The sequence below is a fragment of the Bos javanicus genome, chromosome 19, assembly GCF_032452875.1.
Source record: "Bos javanicus breed banteng chromosome 19, ARS-OSU_banteng_1.0, whole genome shotgun sequence".
NCBI lineage: Eukaryota > Metazoa > Chordata > Mammalia > Artiodactyla > Bovidae > Bos > Bos javanicus.
The window spans coordinates 27,043,379-27,060,708 of NC_083886.1; the positions used below are offsets into that span (position 1 = coordinate 27,043,379).

Here is a 17,330-nt window from a genome sequence, read left to right on the forward strand (position 1 = left end):
GTTGTACAGCAGAAATTAACATAGCACTGTAAGGCAATTATACTCCAACTGAAAAAAAATCAGACGGTAAATATTAAAAATAAAAGTTTGTTAATGAAAAAAAAAAAAAAGAATGCTCTGACCTTGATGTACCACCCAGCCTGTTTGGTGAATGGTTATCAGGACGCACAGCAGCTCCCTCCCACCAGTTTCCTCGGCCCCTTCCCACTCATCTCTCCCTCCCTCCTCCTAGTCTGATTCCCATCAGCATGGATGAGTTTTGTCTATTCTAGAATGGCCTATAAATAGAATCCCTCAGCGCATATGTTTGTGAGTCTGGTTCCTTTCAGAAAAAAAAATAGTTTTTAAGTCCACGCATGTTGTTTTATGTGGCAGTAGATTGCTCCTTTATATCGCTGAGTATTATTCCGTGTGTGCACATAACAGTTTGTGGATTCATTCACTTGATGGACCCCTGGGCTGCTTCCAGTTTTACCTATTATGAATCTTGCTGCTATAAACATTCCTGGACAAGAATTTCAGTGGATACACATCTTCATTTCCCACGGGAAAATACCATAGGATGTAAGGTTTCTGCTTTCTTCTCCACAGCGCTTGTCATCATTCAGTATACTATTTCACTTATTTTTCCTGGTTTACTATCTGTCTTTGGGGTTTCCCTGGTGGCTCAGATGGTGAAGACTCTGCCTGCAATGTGGGAGACCCAGGTTCAATTCCTGGGTCAGGAAGATCCCCTGGAGAAGGGAATGGCTACCCACTCCAGTATTCTTGCCTGGAGAATGCCATGGACAGAGGAGGCTGGCAGACTACAGTCCATGGGATCACAAAGAGTCAGACACAGTTGAATGACTAACACACACACACACACACACACACACACACACACACACTGTCTGCCTTTATCCACGAGAATGTAAGCTGAGATTTTTGAGTGCCTGGCATGCTTTGCTGCATTCTCAGTACCCAGAACAGTACTGACAACATGGTGGATGCTTAATGAATGTTGGATGGAGGAACCAAGGAATGAATGAATGAACGTCCTTTCCAGATCTCAACTCCCCCCAAAGTTGTTGGCAATACACTTGGACATGAGCCTTCTGTGGGTCACTTGTGCCCCAGGCATGAGTAAAGAGAAGAAAGTCTGCTCCATCTAAGCAAACTCTCTCTGACAACAGGAACCCCAGGGGGCTCTGCCATCCTGAGACTTCTGTTCAGACAAGAATCTCAGCCACATGGTAAAAAAAAAAAAAAAGTCTGCTCTTGGGCTGGCTCTGTCTCCCTCCCTGGTGGTAGTGGCTGATGTTGAGGCCTCAGGAGCCTGTATCCCTGGGCTGCCCCCACCAGTGACCTGAACCTTTTTGCTTCCTTGAGTGGATTAAACTGTTAGGTTTCCGGGTGTTTGCAGAGCAACGGGAGAGCTGCAGACAGTAATGTGGTTTTATTTACAACATAACCTCTTCAGCAACATCACTGGATCCTGAAAACACAGAACAGTTTTTAGCCCCTTGGGGATTTCTAAGACAGAATTTCCATAAAAATTAAATATTGATAAATCTTATCTTGCTGCCGACCTCCTTGTTTCCTGTACCTCCACCCCAAGCTCCAGAGAGAGACAGAGAGACAGAGAGAATGTATGTGCAGAGAGAACAAAGAGGAGAAAATGAACCAAGAAAGCAAGGCAGAAAAATGGGAGCACAGACGTGGCACCGTTTCAAACAGATGAGGGGTTCGAAAGGGAGCCGGCTCAGCCTGTGTCCGAGGGCAGGGGGGATATTCATTCTCATCCCGGTACTTCCTCCACAGCTTGAGGCTGGGTGCCCAGGATGGGAGCTCGGGTGCGGGCTGGGGCTGTGGTGTGGGTGGGCATTCAGCCTAGAGCCAGGTCATGACATGGCCAGGGCTGGGCTCTCCAAGTGGTGGGGCATGTACATGCATGTATGCTCAGTCCTGTCTGACTCTTTGCAACTCTATAGACTGTAGCCCGCCAGGCTCCTCTGTCCATGGGATTCTCTAGGCAAGGATATTGGAATGGATTGCCATTTCCTCCTCCACGGGATCTTCTGCACCCAGGGATTGAACCCGTGTCTCTTGTATCTCTGGCATTGGCAGGTGGATTCTTCACCACTGAGCCACCTGGGAATCCCTGGGTGGGGTGGAGATCCATAGGCAAAGGCTTGGCCGTGGCCAAGGGGTCAAGGAGTGGACATTTCCACCAGGCAAGGAGTGAGGCCCCGAGCAGCAACCCCTCTGGGATCTCCTCTCCTCCATCCTTGCTCTTCTCTAGGCATCTTTCTCAGGATCTCTAGGATTACGCAGCATCACCCCAAACTTCAGAGACAGGAGCTTCAGGTTTCAGAAGGGGAAACTAAGGCTTGGAGGCAGGTGGAAGGAAGCCCACAACAACCTCAGACAGTCAGGGTATGTGAGTGGGAGCAGAGGCCAGCCTTCCAGACTCCTAGTCCGGGGCTTTGCCATACACCACACTTGACCCCTGGGAGGCAAACACGTGAAGGCAGTAGATTTGTGATGAAATCCGTGAACCAGCATGGAGGTTGGCTTTGACCAGTCTCTCGCTTCCAGAGGCAGAACTGGGTAACATTCAAGACACAAAAAGGAGAGGAGATGCCCATGGAGGGAGATGGGGGGTGAAGGGGTTGACTCTTGTTTTCAGGCAAATGTCAGATTGAATGTAAACCTACTGATCCTGGAACTGAGAGCATGTTTCCCTCTGACCTGAGTGCAGGTGCGGAGCTGTGTGGTTTGGAAAGGCAGTTATGGGAAATGGACCCAGTTCAAGGCTTGTCATAAGGAATCCCAGGCTTTGCCAAGCCCTCCTCCGGGGGATCTTCTAGACCCAGGGATAGAACCCATGTCTCTTATGTCTCCTGCATTGGCAGGTAGGTTCTTTACCACTAGCACCAATTGGAAGCCCCACGAATCCCAGGTTTTGAATCCCATTTACATGACTGTCAACAAACTATTGGGCAGTGTGAGCCTTGATTTTATCATCTGTAAAAGGGGGGCATAGCTTAATGATTAAGGGTTCTGGTATGAGTTTAAATTCAGACAGATGGAGTCTTGACTTCTCCAGCTATAAGGGGATTTGTGGATGGAATGAAATACAGTCATCTCTTGGTATCTGCAGGGAATAGGTTCCAGAACCCACTGCTGATAACAAAATCCTCGGCTCCTCAAGTCTGTGGTTCTACGTCCGCGGATTCAACCAGTGGCTGATGATGTAAACGGTGGTACCTTTTCATTGAAAAAAAATCTATGTACCAGTGGACAAGTGCAGTTCAAACTGTGTTCTTCAAGGGACAACCATACTATTAAGGTGTCTTTCAGAGAGTAGATTCTCGGCAGATTGGTTGGTCTGAGTCTGGGGGTGGCTAACACATGGAGTGTGGTGGGGGCGCTGGGCCATCTCCCTGTATCCACTCTTCTTCACTGGAAGCACTGACTCACTAGTCCCCTTCCATGTCTCCAGCCTCAAAGGTGCCACCTCAAGATAGCTTGGGGCAAATGTCAGAGTGTCCCCTAGGGACTGTCCCCTTGGGCAATGGCTCTCCACAGACTGGAGCCCCAGACATCAGACAGAGGTACTAATTCACAAAACCCAGATCCTTACAGACCCAATCCTTGGCAGAGACGTGAAATTTCATGCCCAGTGGAGGGAATGGAGCCACGCAGGATGGACTGCATCTATCAAGATCTAAGGGGATTTGGTCAGGCCACCGCCCAGCAGAGAACAAGCAGGCTCAGAGTTAATCTGTGCCTTTCCACTGCACAAGCAGCTGGGTTAGCGCCTCCGTTAAATGGACAAAGGAAAAAAAACTCAGAAGATACATCGATGGGAAAACATCCAGGTGGTTACTATTCTGTATGCAGAACTCACACACCCCAAAAGAGGCTAAAAGGGGGCAGGCGGAAAGGATAACACCTCTCCCTGCGATGCCTTTCTCGGTAGAACTACTAGCGGTTGCTGAGAGAACAAGCCTCAGATCACAAGGCTTAATAGCTGAAGCTTCACACGTTAGTAACCTATTTACAGATGGTGCTGGATTTCACACATCAGCCCTGCCATGGAACACACACTCCCATAAAGGGCCTGTCTACTTGTGCACCAATACGGGGCTTCAAAATTAATGACCCCTCACCCGAATGGGCAGCACTGCAAACAGCTAAGCTCATTCTCACCTTCTGTCCAAATGAAGGAGGTGACAGGATCCGGAGGACTGAGAATGAGCAGGTTTTCTTCCAGCTCCAACACGATCGCAGAAAATTAGACAAGATCATTTTACTGTGTTTAAAAACACATTTACATAGGTCAAGTTGCTCTTGTTGGCAGACAGTCAGATCATTAAGATGCTGATGTGGCCCAAAATGTTCTTTCCTTGTCAAACTACATTCTGGGAGCTCCCCAAATCCATTGTAACTAACTAGCAAAGAGAAAAAAAAAAGCAGAGATTTTTATCGGGAGCCACAAATAAACCTCAGATGGTGCTCAAAACTGGGGCATGGCACAAGGAAGGCGCCCCCTCTTTTCCTGATTTTGTGCCCCACCTCTGGCATCTGCTGCTCCTGGCGCCCCTGCCCAGTCAGCCCTAATTAAGCCTGTAGCCCCGACTCCCCGATTTAGCTGTGCCCCATTTAACATTCTGCTGTGAGCATTTCCATCATAAAAGACTTTGAAAACATTTTCAATGGCTGTATTATAGTCCACTGTATGGCCATGGCATCACGTAACCATTCCCACATTGCAGTATATCCGAGCTTGTCTAGAAGCCAAATTAGGATGAGATGAAGCTGCAACTGGGATGTCTCTGCAGCCTTGGTTGCTGCTGGCCTTTCTGGAGAGGAAGTGCTTGGCACTCCAGGCAGGAAAGCACAGCCAGTAATCCCCCAATTCACCTCTCTCCCTCACCCTCCACATCCAGGAGAGGACAAAGAAAACCCTTCTGGCAAATAGAACTGTGACCTCTGCAGGCCTCAACTTCTGATCCTCCATCCACCAGACCTCAGGGCTGGAGGTGGAATTTGCTCCTTCATCCTCCCTAAATAATTGTTGAAGATAATCCATCACTAGGATTCAGATGCATGGCAAATGTGAGCTGGGTCTTGGCATGGCTGAGCCAATAGGTTCCAGGTGGCCCGCTGGACAGTGGTTCTCAATGGGAGTACCACAGAGGACCCCTGGCTATGTCTGTAGACAGTCTGGGTTGTCACATCTAAGCATGGAGGTGCTATTGGTCTGTAGCAGGGTAGAGGGATGCTAAATATCCTACAATGTACAGACAGATCCCCACACAAATTAGCTGACCCAACTGATAACAGTTGCAAGGATGAGCAACCCTGACGTAGAGTGAGATCAGGGTCCTAGTCCAGCTCCCACTGAGAGCTGATAGGGACCATCCAGAAGGCCTGAGTCCAAGTCATACTCACAACCACAGGGCAGGACGAGGGAGAAGGGAGGAACAGACATTCTGGGGACCAAAGGCTCACTCTCTCAGATAGATGGTGGCTTTACCTGCGAGCACATCTGTAGCATCATCCTCGCCCTACCTGGAATCCCTAATTCCAGAGCCAGGTCACAGGCAAACTTGGGTCACAGTATTGCCAAGGCATCTCTGGGGGTGGCCCCGAGGACCACTGCCTCCCAGAGGGATCCCAGCATCCCACCCACAGCTATGAAGCCCACACCAGTTACACTGCCCGCTACCCGCTGACACCATCCATAGCTCCCTCTTACCAACTAAAAAACATCTGGATTGAGAGGCAGGCCTCTGAGGCCCATTGCAACCTGTCCCCGCCCTACCTTCCACATGGTGCAGTGGAGCCCTGCATACTGGGTGGGCAGGCTGGCTGCTTTCCCAACCCCCTCACCCCTGCCCAGTTATGTGCATTCCTCACACCCCTCGTTTGCCCTTTGACACTGCCCAGCATCAGTGGCTCAGACAATAAAGAATCTGCCTGCAATGTAGGAGACCTGGGTTCAGTCCCTGGGTTGGAAAGGTCCCCTGGAGATACCCACTCCAGTATCCTTGCCTGAGAAATCCCATGGACAGAGGAGCCTGACAAACTATAGTCCATAGGGTCACAAAGAGTCGGACAAGACTGACCAACTAACAACCCTTCTAAAAAGTTGCAGTCCTCTTTCCTGAGCCTTCCTCCCAGTCTCCTTCATCTTCATCAGGCACAGACCTTACTCTGATGTATGCCAGAGTCCCTGCTTCCTGTCTTAGCCTCTCTTCGGGGGGACTGGCACCCCCTACCCGGTGTCAGTGTATGCATTTGGCCCTGTCCCACTAAATGTGTCCTGCCAAGACCTGCTTTCAACATGAAAGCTGGAAATAGTGACTACTCCTCACAGCTGCAACATTCTGTGGATCTAAACAATGGGACCCAAGAAAACAGCCCCCACCCCCCATCCAACGATACAGGGGAGGCGAGGATAGGAGCCAAGCCGTTAGCACAGATCCTGACACCTGGAGGGCAAAGGTCATTTATGAGAACCCTGGGTGCCCCTTCATCCTTGTTCTATCTGAACAATTCGCAGCATCACTGCCCAGAGCTGAGCAGGTAACCCATCCAAGAAATGCATCTCAAGGGGAGAAGTATGAAGCGTTAAGGTGCAAAATGGCATAAGGTACCAAGAGGCTGCAGGTCTCTTTTGGCACATGCTCCAGTGAGACTGCAGCAACCTGGATTTGTGTCAGTACATCTGAAGAAAGGCTGGAAATAGGCGTTGAAGAGTTTAAAAGCTTCGAGTTCTGTGTCTGGGCCCCTCACAGGCTGCCCCAGGGAAGGTGCCCCCATACACTGGGGCATCCACCTGGGATGTGGCTTTGAAACCATCCTCCCCAACAGAAGACTCTCAGGGGTGCCTTGCTTCTCTCTCACACAGAGCTGGGGCATAAGCATAAAATGAACACAGCTTTTGATCAGGGCAGCACAGCAAAGTTTACTCATAGAACAAGGACCTAGCCCCTCCTAGGAAATGTATCCAGCAGATCCACCACAAACACAGAACTACCCCGCTATAAGGATAGTCATCGCAACCTTGTTTGTAAAAGCAAAAGATTGGAAACAACCTAAATGCTTAACAGTGGGGTGTTTGTTAAATAAATTATAGGACATCCATGTAATGGCATAGAAGAGTGAGGAAGCGCTTCCTGTGCCAATTTGGAGCAATCTGTAAGACACAGGGAAGGAGAGGGGGCAGGGTAGTGCGTATGGCTTGTCACCATCTGTGGGGTTTGTAATGCCATCCTGACTCTGTAAAGGAACAACTGCCTGAACATTCACAGAATTTCTCTGAGAGGGGAAGGGAGAGGTTAGGCCCATCACCTGCACCCAAGGAAGGACAGAGTGGACGACACAGAGGGGTGAGAGGAAGACTTTCCCCTGGACACCCTTGGGTGTCCTTTCACCGTGTTCCACGTGAGCATCTTATCTATGGAAAATAATTCAAAGCACCAAAGACGCACAGCTGTGAGGCTGCCGGCTCCCTTCCTCTTGTTTCTTTTCCTGTCTCCTCCTCGACAGCCCACCCACCTGTCCCCTTCCTCCACCGATGTCACACTGAGAGGCAGCAGCATGAAAAGCATGGGGCATGGGGTTAAGAGTGGGATGTAGGGGGACGTCCCTGTGGTCCAGTGGTTAAGAATTCACCTGCCAATGCAGGAGACAGGGGTCCAGGAAGATCCCACATGCCGTGGAGCGACTAAGCCCGTATGCCACAACCACTGAGCCTGCACGCCTAGAGCCTGTGCTCTGCAACAAGAGAAGCCACCGCAACGAGGAGGCCTCGAACCACCTTGAAGAGTAGCCCCTGCTCATCGCAACTAGGGAACGCCTGCACACAGCAGTGAAGACCCTGTGCAGCCAAAGAGAAATAAATTAATTAATTAAATTGTGTATATATATATATACGAGAAGGAAATGGCAAACCACTCCTATATCCTTGCCTGGAACATCCCATGGACCGAGGAGCCTATGGGGGGCGGGGTGGTGCTGCAGTCCATGGGGTTGCAAAGAGTCAGGCATGACTGAGCGACCAACAGACAGACAGATAAGAGTGGGATGTAAAGCCGGTCCCTCCATGCTTGTGTATGAGAACTCTCACTCCTGCAAACCTGTGCTGGCTCTGCAGCAAGCGGGGGTCAGACTATCCCCCTTCACAGAGTGCTGGGAGGATCAGAGCTGACCAGCAGGGGGAAGGCTGCAACCCAGCGTCCAGCACACAGGAAGATGCCTGTACATCTGTTGATCCGGGAGGCCAGCAGATCTGGAGCAGTTAAGTTCCTCTGATTACAGTGGGGGTCTTTCCAGGGAGCCGCTCTGAACTGCAGGTGTGAAGGAAACCTGGAGTGGGAGGTCTGCTTCCCTGCTGTGTGAGCAGGTGTCCTTGCCACCTCTACTGGCTCTGGTCCCACCAGCGGGAGAGGGGGAGAAGGGGGCCCCAGTCCAGGTGTCTGTGAATCAACAAAATGGTCTTCTCGGATCCCAGTATTGTGTCTCACGAGCCCTGACACCAAGACACCCTTGGCAGTGGCTTTGGAAATGCTGGAGATGGAAGAGAGACACTTCAAAGGCTGTGCTTGTGCAAGAGGAAAGCATGTAGGAAAAAGGCTTTGTCTCACCCAAATCCAAGGGAAGCATCTCAAGGGGGCTGAGAGCACAGAGCAGAGGGAGGGCGGCCCATGGAGGGCATGTCTTTGTGTCCAACTCCACGTGTTTTCACTGAAGTCTACGCCCTGCACCCTTCAAAGCACCAGAAGGCTACGGAACTAGGCAGAGTTCAATTCCTGGCTCTCCCCCTTCCTGGCTGTGTGACTTCAGGCAGAATGCTTAAGCTTTCTGTTTCCTCACCTGCAAGATGCAGTTACTCAGAACACCTATCCCATTCGGTTGTCAAGAGGATTAAATGGGTTAACCCATGTGAAGTTGGAACAGAAACTGGCATGAAATAAATGATGAGTACCGGTTAGGACTGTTGATAACCATCATCATCCCCGTCACAGCCAGGACCCGCCTGTCTCCTAGCCCCACTCGGTTACACTGCCACGTCTTACAGTCCCACCAAAGCCAGTGGACCCCAGGATTTGGAGCAGCCCCAAGACCTAGCCTACTGCCACTCAGGGCCATTTCCAGGGCCATAGCATCTGGCCCAGTCTGGAGATCTCGGGTCTCCAGCCTCAGATCTCAAAGCTCTTGGGGCAGCCTGCAGGTCTCACCAGCCCCGCTTCACACCCCATCCCAATCATGCCATGTGCAAACCCCATCTGGCCTTGATCGATGTCTCCCACCCCAGAGCTGACATGCGGTGGAGGCGCATGGCCTTTGGTACCCAGTCCAGCCCTTGCACAGAGTCACACTCCACGCCTCAGCCCTGGCTGAGAGACCAAAGGGACTTGAGCGACTACAGCCCCTGAAGTTGGATTCTTGGCCCAATGCTGTCAGTGCCAATAACAGAAAATCCATCAGCACTCCCCAAGTCCCGAGCCAGCATCTTCCGGCTTCCAAACCAAGTCAATTTAACATCTGACACTTGTGCCAAGAGCTCACGTCGGGAAAGGCACGATCCTTTCAGTTTTACAACCTTCACTGACAATCCCCCACCCAGGCTCAGATCTCAGCATCAGCCGGGTCCCTGCTGGCATCCTCAGTGACTCTGCTGCAAAGCCTGCCTCCTTCCCTCCTCAGCTCCCACCCGGGATCCAAGGAGGACAGAGAGCTGCAGTTCCCCACGGGCACCTGCCGCTCCCTGAGACTACCATTCTGGCTGGATGGCTAAAGGACAGAGCTGTGAAGTCATAATTCCTCTTACTTTCTGGGAGCAGAATCCGGAGCACGTCTCCACGGTCACGTTGGCCTGTACCAGGGAGTCGGGGAAGGCATGCGTGATATTCTCTGGCAGTCGGAAGCAGCCCCGGTACGTGACAGTCCTCCCTGCGGGGAAGGAAATGGGGATCTGGTGAGAAGCAGTGCCTGCCCTTCTTGGGGCCTGACCCAGGGGAAATGGCAGCTTCAGATCCTGAAATAGGTGGAATTGCACTCAGGAGGAGCAGATTCCAAATCGGAGAGGGTAAACTGCCCAGACAGGCTGTGGTCAAGCCAGGCTCCTGAGAGAAACCAGACCCCAGAACCTTGCTCACCAGGATCACTGACAAGGGACCACTTGGCTGAAGCTGCTGAACTCATGACCTGCTACTCCCGCCAGCCCTCGGGGGACAGTGTCCATCCTTCCCCCCTCCCTCCTTTCTTCCCTTTCTCCCTTCCTTCCACAAATCTGTTGATTTTTTTTTTTTCTTTTTCACCATGCTGTGCAGCATGTGGGATCCTAGTTCCCTGATTAGGGATTGAACCCATGCTCCACTGTGAGTACCTCCCTGCAGCCTGGGGGGAGGCAGCATCTGGGTCACCCTTTTGCACCCCACACCCAGTCCTGACCCTGACATACAGCAGGTGCCCTATACATGCTGAGAGGTAAAGATGCAGCATGAGCTGTGAGAAGTCAGTGATGTAAGATGCTGCTGGCAGAACCTCAGCTGCCTCTAGACTTCAGGTGTGGCACAGGCTGTCACTCCCATTTCACACCCTTCTCCCCGGCTCCCCAGGTGAGAGCCCCAGGCCACTTAGGGCAGGAGGGCACCTCCAAGATGGAGCCACAGATGACCTACTCTGCCCCTTCCTCTGATCTCAACCTGAAGCTCAGGTCAAACAGACAAGTTTTTCTGTCTCTGGCAGGTGTTTGTTTGCTTTAATCTAAAATTTCACTGATGTACATACTTCAGTGAAATTGAATCCAACTTCACAAAGAAGTTTCAATCCAGGTCCCTACCTTGGCAGACTCAAAACCTCCTTTCCTGTCCTCCGTGGACCCTAAAACCTAAGCTGTGTGGCCACCAAGACCAGCAGCTTCCCCCATGAAGACCCAGTGCTGCACTGCATCGTTGACTGTCTTCATCTCACCACCATGATTCCTAGTTCCCAATGGAGCCGGGGATTTCCTTACTTTTTTGATAGTTCAGCTTTGCATTTACAACAATACATGTTCAGTTTTACCCAGCACTTTCACGGGCTTCCCTGATAGCTCAGTTGGTAAAGAATCCACCTGCAATGTGGGAGACGTGGGTTCGATCCCTGGATTGGAAAGATCCCCTGGAGAAGGGAAAGGCTACCCACTCCAGTATTCTAGTCTGGAGAATTCCAGGGACTGTATAGTCCATGGGGTCGCGAAAAGTCGGACATGACAGAGTGACTTTCACTTTCACCAGCGCTTCAGGGTGTTGTATAGCTAGGAAACATTCCTACTATCTGGTCCGCCCCGGGTAATGAAAGTCTGCCTCAGCATTTGACAAAATAGACTGGAACCCAAAGATGGGAGGCCACACAGCATGTCTGAGAAACACCTAGACCAAGGCTCTGGGCCTCCTGATTGGTTTTTCTCTCCTGCAGAGGACAAGGAAAGATGTGGTTTGGTCATGAACTCAAGCGATCTTTGGCAGACCCTAACACCTCGCCCCCTGACACAAGCCTGTCCAGGGAAGGTGGTAGGGAAGGCAGAGCACAGGTTCTGTCCCACAGAATTTAGATGAAGGGCTGTGGATGCAGAGGTGGCAGAGAGCAGGGGCAGACAGAGCTGAGGGAGAGGCTGGCGCACTCACGCTTCCTGGAGCCGGGCTGCAGCTCCTCCACGCGGTACACGGAGAGCCGGCCCACACCTCCGCACACGGAGCTCTTCTCCCCTTTGCACTCGTGGTTACACTCCTCCGGCCCGACGCTCATCGCTGGGAGTCGGTTCCCACAGTAGCACTCGGCCCCAGCCTCCAAGCCAGCATAGATGTAGGACCTGCAGGTAGAGCGGGTCCTGGGGTGAGTCCCTAGCCTGGCCCGGGGCACTGAGGTCTGGATCCAGGAATGGCCACTGGGTCTGGGGCCTGGATAAGGATGAGTCCTGGAATCTCAGGACAGGAACCCCGGGTCTCCTGACACTGAGCCCAGAGCTCTTTCCACAATCCCCTGCCGTCTCGTCAGTAAACCTTCTTTGTTTTGGACAACTGCATCTGATCGGTCGAGCTCTAACCACACTCCAAAAGCCAACTGGCAGCAGAAGCACCACCTCAGGGACACTACTCCTACTCTCTGGGATTGCCTATTAGCCTTATTTCCAGTGGAGCTGACCGTTAGGGCCCCCCACTTACCGCTCAGCACATGCGTCCTGGCAGTGGGAGACAGTCATCTTTCTCAAGTCAAAAAACACAGCCCCCTTCAGAGTCCGCTCCTGGCCGTCGTCACTGAAGCATCCCACATAGGTGCCTGCAGGGAGTGAGGGAGAACCACAGCAGAGACTCAGACACCCTGGAAAGTGGGAGGGTCCTAATTCCTGAACCCACCCTTGGCATTGCCCTTCCTGGCTATGACACTTCTCAGAGAAGCCCAGGGGACAAGGTTGTGGTCCAACCTTCCCCACAGTGCTTCTGGACACTTCCAACTTGTTCCCTTCCTGCCCTCTTTCTTAGTTAATGGCCAGCAGTCCTGTAGACACCCTGCCAGGAGCCTGGCATCAGCCAGAACACAACTTTCTTCCGCCAGCCCTCACCTGGTTTAATTAAGTCTGGCTGGCTTAATTGCTTCACCTGGACCCCTCTCCTTTTCATCCCTACCCTTCCTAGGCCGGGAGAGGCCTGTCTGCCTCCATGAATGAACTGATAGGCAGACTCTTTTGCCTCCTTGTGATCCAGAAGGAAGAAATGAGTTACGCAAAGTCTGATCTTAGCTAATATAGAGATTTTGCAAACAGGGAGAGCTAGTCCAAGAGAAAAAACAAATCTGCTGGGACATCCCTTGTGGTCCAGGGGTTAAGACTTCGCCTTCCAATGCAGGGGGTGTGGGTTTGATCCCTGGTCGGGAGCTAAGATCCCACACGTTATGCGGCCAATAAATAAATAAATAAACCAAAGCAATATTGTTAACAAATTCAATCAAGGCTGTAAAAATGGTTCACATGAAAAAAGAAAAGAAAATAGCAGCCATCGCAGGAGGGCAGAAGCCCCCATCACTGGAGGTGTATAAGTGGTGTCTATTAACATGTAAGAGGGCTGTTCTGTGTGGGAATCCTTAGGACCATGGGACCCTGAGCCCTCACCAGGTCAGGCATCTCCAGCACATCCTCGGAAGGGGACAACGTTGAGGGGCAAGGCTGCACAAAGCAGTGACCCAGTGGTGCACATGTCAGTGGGAAACAGTCCTGCCCTGCCACACCCCAAGACAGGGAGCTGCCTCCCAGAAATGCACAGCGAAGCCCGGAGAACCTGAACGCTAACAAGTGCATTCGGTGTGTAAATGTCACACGCACCACAGCGCATTAAAGGAACTATGCATTAGGAGTTTGCAAACACGCCATCACACCGTCCGAGCTGTGACCGCACACCCACAAGAGTTGTGCCCAGATCTGGATCGGGCACCCATGATGAAGATGCTGCCGGTCTCCCGGGAAACATTGGCACTAAGCTCCAGGATGTCTCAAGTAGCGTCTGAGCAGCACACTGTAGCCTCTGGAAGTTGGGCGTTTCCGGGAAGCATTGTGCCCAAGGCCTCCCCACAGCCGGCCAACTCCCAAACAGCTTTGCGGGGAGGAGTGACCATCTCGTCCACCAGTCCTGGATCTCCCAGATCAGGCGAGACTGGTGCTGATTACTCCTGCCAAGAAGCTGGCCCAAAACAGAAGCTCAGGGCCACCAGCTGAATGGTTTGAAGGAATGAGTCTGCCAGCCCACATTCCTGGGAACGTGAATCAGGGAGTGACTTTCCTGGATATGAACAGCATGCTTAAATCTGTCTCTGACCTTGACTAAATAATTTCAACATTCTATGCCTCAGTTTCCTCAACTGTCAAATGGATAAATGCACTCCTCCCCCTCCCCTTGCTCATTTCTCCCGCCCACATGGTCATGTCCCTGCTCCTTCCTGCACATCCAATCTTTGCTTTCTACTCATCCTTGATGGTATGGCTTACAGCCCTGACGACTCTAATCTTTTGCAGCCTCTCATTTCCCTGCACTGTCACACTGAGTGTCTGAAAAGCTTGCTGTCACGCAAATCCTGATCATTAACTGTTGTTAAAAATTGTGTACACCTGTGTGTTTCGTCTCTGTACCATGACCTAAGGCTCACTGAGGGCAGGGACCACAACTTCCCCTTAGCTGGTGACTTGCTGTCAAGGTCAGACATGATGCCAATAGTGGGTCAGAAACCCTAAAATCCACACTGACATCCTGTGAGGGTGCAAGAGGGAAAGCAGGGAGCCCACATGCAAGGAGGGGCTGGTCCCACTGGCTATACCAAAGTGCAGTTCCCAGGGTCCCTAGTTAAAAAAGGCCAGGCAGGGGAAGATGGCCAAGATGGTAGAGACAGGACTCTCTGTCTCGCCAGAAATGGTTGAAGATCCAGAAACCTCAGATTAGAGAACACTGGGCTGCAGCAAAAGCAAAGACCTTCAACGTCTGCACAGGGTCCTGCTCCCTTCCAGGCTATGACCCTCTTGAGGCCACCTTCACTGGGATGCCCGCCAGCACACACATGGCCACACACAGTATCCATCCATGGATATAAGCTCCACTCCTCTACTCGGCGCTCCAGACACCACGGCCATGCAAGCTTCTCTCTCTTAATATAAATCTCAGGACTACCGAGACCAAAAAGCTTTCACCCAGGTCAGCGAGAATCAGTTGTTCTCCTTAGCCTGCCTACTTAGTAAAAGAAAACTAATATTTGAGAGATTTCTGACATGTGTTGCTCAGCAAAGAAGAAATTCTATTACAGCTTTCAAGTAAACATCCAAAACACAAGCTCGGGGGTTGTTAAACATTTATCACCACTGATGGGAAATTAACCAGAAGGTTCTGGTCACCAAGAGGGGACTGGGCTCACGACCCCTGGAGGCTGAGATTGGCACATACACACACTTGCGGGGCGGGGTGTGGGGATGGGGTGGGAAGAAACATCTCTTGGGAATGGGCTGCCTTAGATTCAAATCCAGGCTCTGGCTGTGTGACCTGGCATGTGTAGCCTCTACTTCCCCGTCTGTAAAATGCACATATTGTCCCACAGAATCCATGGGGCGGTTGTGAGAATTCCACGAGATAACATGGAAAGTTATCTAATGCAGGCGTGGCATGTAGCGTGAGCGCAGGGGTGACTGTTACTGTTGTAATGTGTCATTATTAATAATAAACACTTTTAGATTACTTTACTTCCCCGAAATGCAAACCCTTCATCATTAAAATGGTGATAGCACGGCTGACATCATAAGGCTGTTTGAAGATTAAATTAAATGAGATAACAGATGTCCATCTAGGCAGAACAATGGTTGGCACACAACAGATGCTCGGATAAGCGACAGCTATTATTATTCTCATCCTACACTGTAACCTGGGGCCGGGTGTGCCGATGGCTCTGTAAATATTAGCAGTGCACATTAATAAAAGAGAAAGAAAGGGTTTCGAGCAGTCAGGGTTGGGTTCTTCAAAAACAAGGAGAGGCTAGCCAGCTCCCAGCCGGCTGGTGGGTGGAACTGACCAGTCTGGAGGAACACCCACGCCCGGCTGGCCCCGTCTCTGTTTGTAGCAAGACCCAGATACTCCCCTCATTCGTGAGGAGGAGGTGAGCCTTTTTTCCTGGAAAAATAATGAATGGCTTTTCTAACTCCCTGACAGAGGCGAGAATGTGTAGAAAGAAAGGACTTCCCAGGGATGCACTGGGACACATTCTGAGGCGGATTTATTACTTTCGGCTGAAACGGAGGCGATGCATTATTGTCTGTGACTCTGCATCTGTTCATTTGCACATCAAAATGGACATGCCGTGAAGCTATTAACGATGGCTTCGGAGATATTGGAATGTCTTTGGAAATTACTATCAATAAAAAACAAACTGGCTATGGAGAAGTTACTATTTTTCCCCTAGTAAACTTACTGACATTTTATTCCATTATGGATGTTGTCCAAGGTATAATGAAATGCTCAGTGATTGATGGGGCCTCCTGCGGCTTCCAAGGCTTGCCGGATCCCCTTACAGGAGGATGGCGGGCTGCCCGGGGCCTCGAAGAGACGCCCTCTTTGTCTGCAGCTCCAGCAGCTGTCCCGAGGGCGGGCCTCCACCAGGGAGGCCAGCCTGGCTATGCAGGGCCCCACAGAGCCCCAAGAGAGGAAGGGGGCTCCCAGAGGGTTCTAGGGCCAGTGCTCGCCTCTCCCCACTTTCTCTGAAGATCTTTAACTGCGTGACTCCACCACCTCTCCCAGGGTGAATTCTTTCTCCAATCCTGGGGGATATTCAAAATATTGAATAACTAATGGAAGGCATGTACTGGTCTGAATCGCCACCATTCAACACCAGAGCCTGACTGTTCCTGCTGAACTAGGCATTAACTCTTCCGTTGCCAGGTTTGGGGGTCCCCAGGGAGGGTCAATCAGAGTGAAGAAGGTACTCAGAGACTCGGGGCAGAAACCCTGCTGTATAATAGGTGACGGTCTGTCCTGTCTGGATCTCACCACCATCTCTTCAGCTTTTACTACAGCCTCTTGCATCGCCTCTTTAAAAGATGACTTAAAGAGTGCCTGCTGGTTCTCCTGGATGTAGATATTTTACACACAGGGCTGTAAGCAGGTCACCCCGAGTCCTCCTGTCTTCTGGCCAGTCACCCGGAAGCCAGGTTACTAAGAATTTGTCACTTCTGTGTAACGAGCCCCAAGCCTTCTGCATGTACCTCTCTTATGCCTCAGTCATGCTAGGTGGTAATCATTTAGATGCATATCTGATTCCACCACCACAGACGGAGCTCCTCAAGTGTAAAGTGAATAGCACACATGGAGACTCACATGTGCTAAGTGTGGACTGAGAAAAATAAAAAGAGGAATCGTGGCTAATCTGCCAAGGCCATAGAGTCAATAACTGGCAATACCAAGAGACAAATCCAGGTCTGTTTTCAAAATCTATGCTCTTTCCATGGCTTCTTTTTAAGAAATCCACGGTGACTTTGGTCAGTCCTTTATACTTTAGTCGGAGAAGGCAATGGCACCCCACTCCAGTACTCCTGCCTGGAAAATCCCATGGACGGAGGAGCCTGGAAGGCTGTGATCCATGGGGTCGTTGAGGGTCGGACATGACTGAGCGACTTTACTTTCAATTTTCACTTTTTACTTTCATGCATTGGAGAAGGAAATGGCAACCCACTCCAGTGTTCTTGCCTGGAGAATCCCAGGGAGGGGGGAGCCTCCTGGGCTGCTGTCTATGGGGTCGCACAGTCGAACACGACTGAAGTGACTTAG

At 51.1% G+C, this 17,330-nt stretch overlaps 1 protein-coding gene across 5 annotated transcripts in view; it reads right to left on the reverse strand.

The window, feature by feature from the left end:
• WSCD1 (WSC domain containing 1) overlaps window positions 1-17,330 on the reverse strand; it is a 47,616-nt gene that overhangs the window by 15,987 nt on the left and 14,299 nt on the right. For all 5 annotated transcript variants that reach the window (XM_061390802.1, XM_061390800.1, XM_061390801.1 and 2 more), the window contains exons 3-5: window positions 12,207-12,321; window positions 11,670-11,854; window positions 9,830-9,951 (exon numbers count right to left, since the gene is read on the reverse strand). In XM_061390802.1, the coding sequence (XP_061246786.1) occupies window positions 9,830-9,951; window positions 11,670-11,854; window positions 12,207-12,321 (422 nt within the window). The remainder of the gene's footprint in view (window positions 1-9,829; window positions 9,952-11,669; window positions 11,855-12,206; window positions 12,322-17,330) is intronic.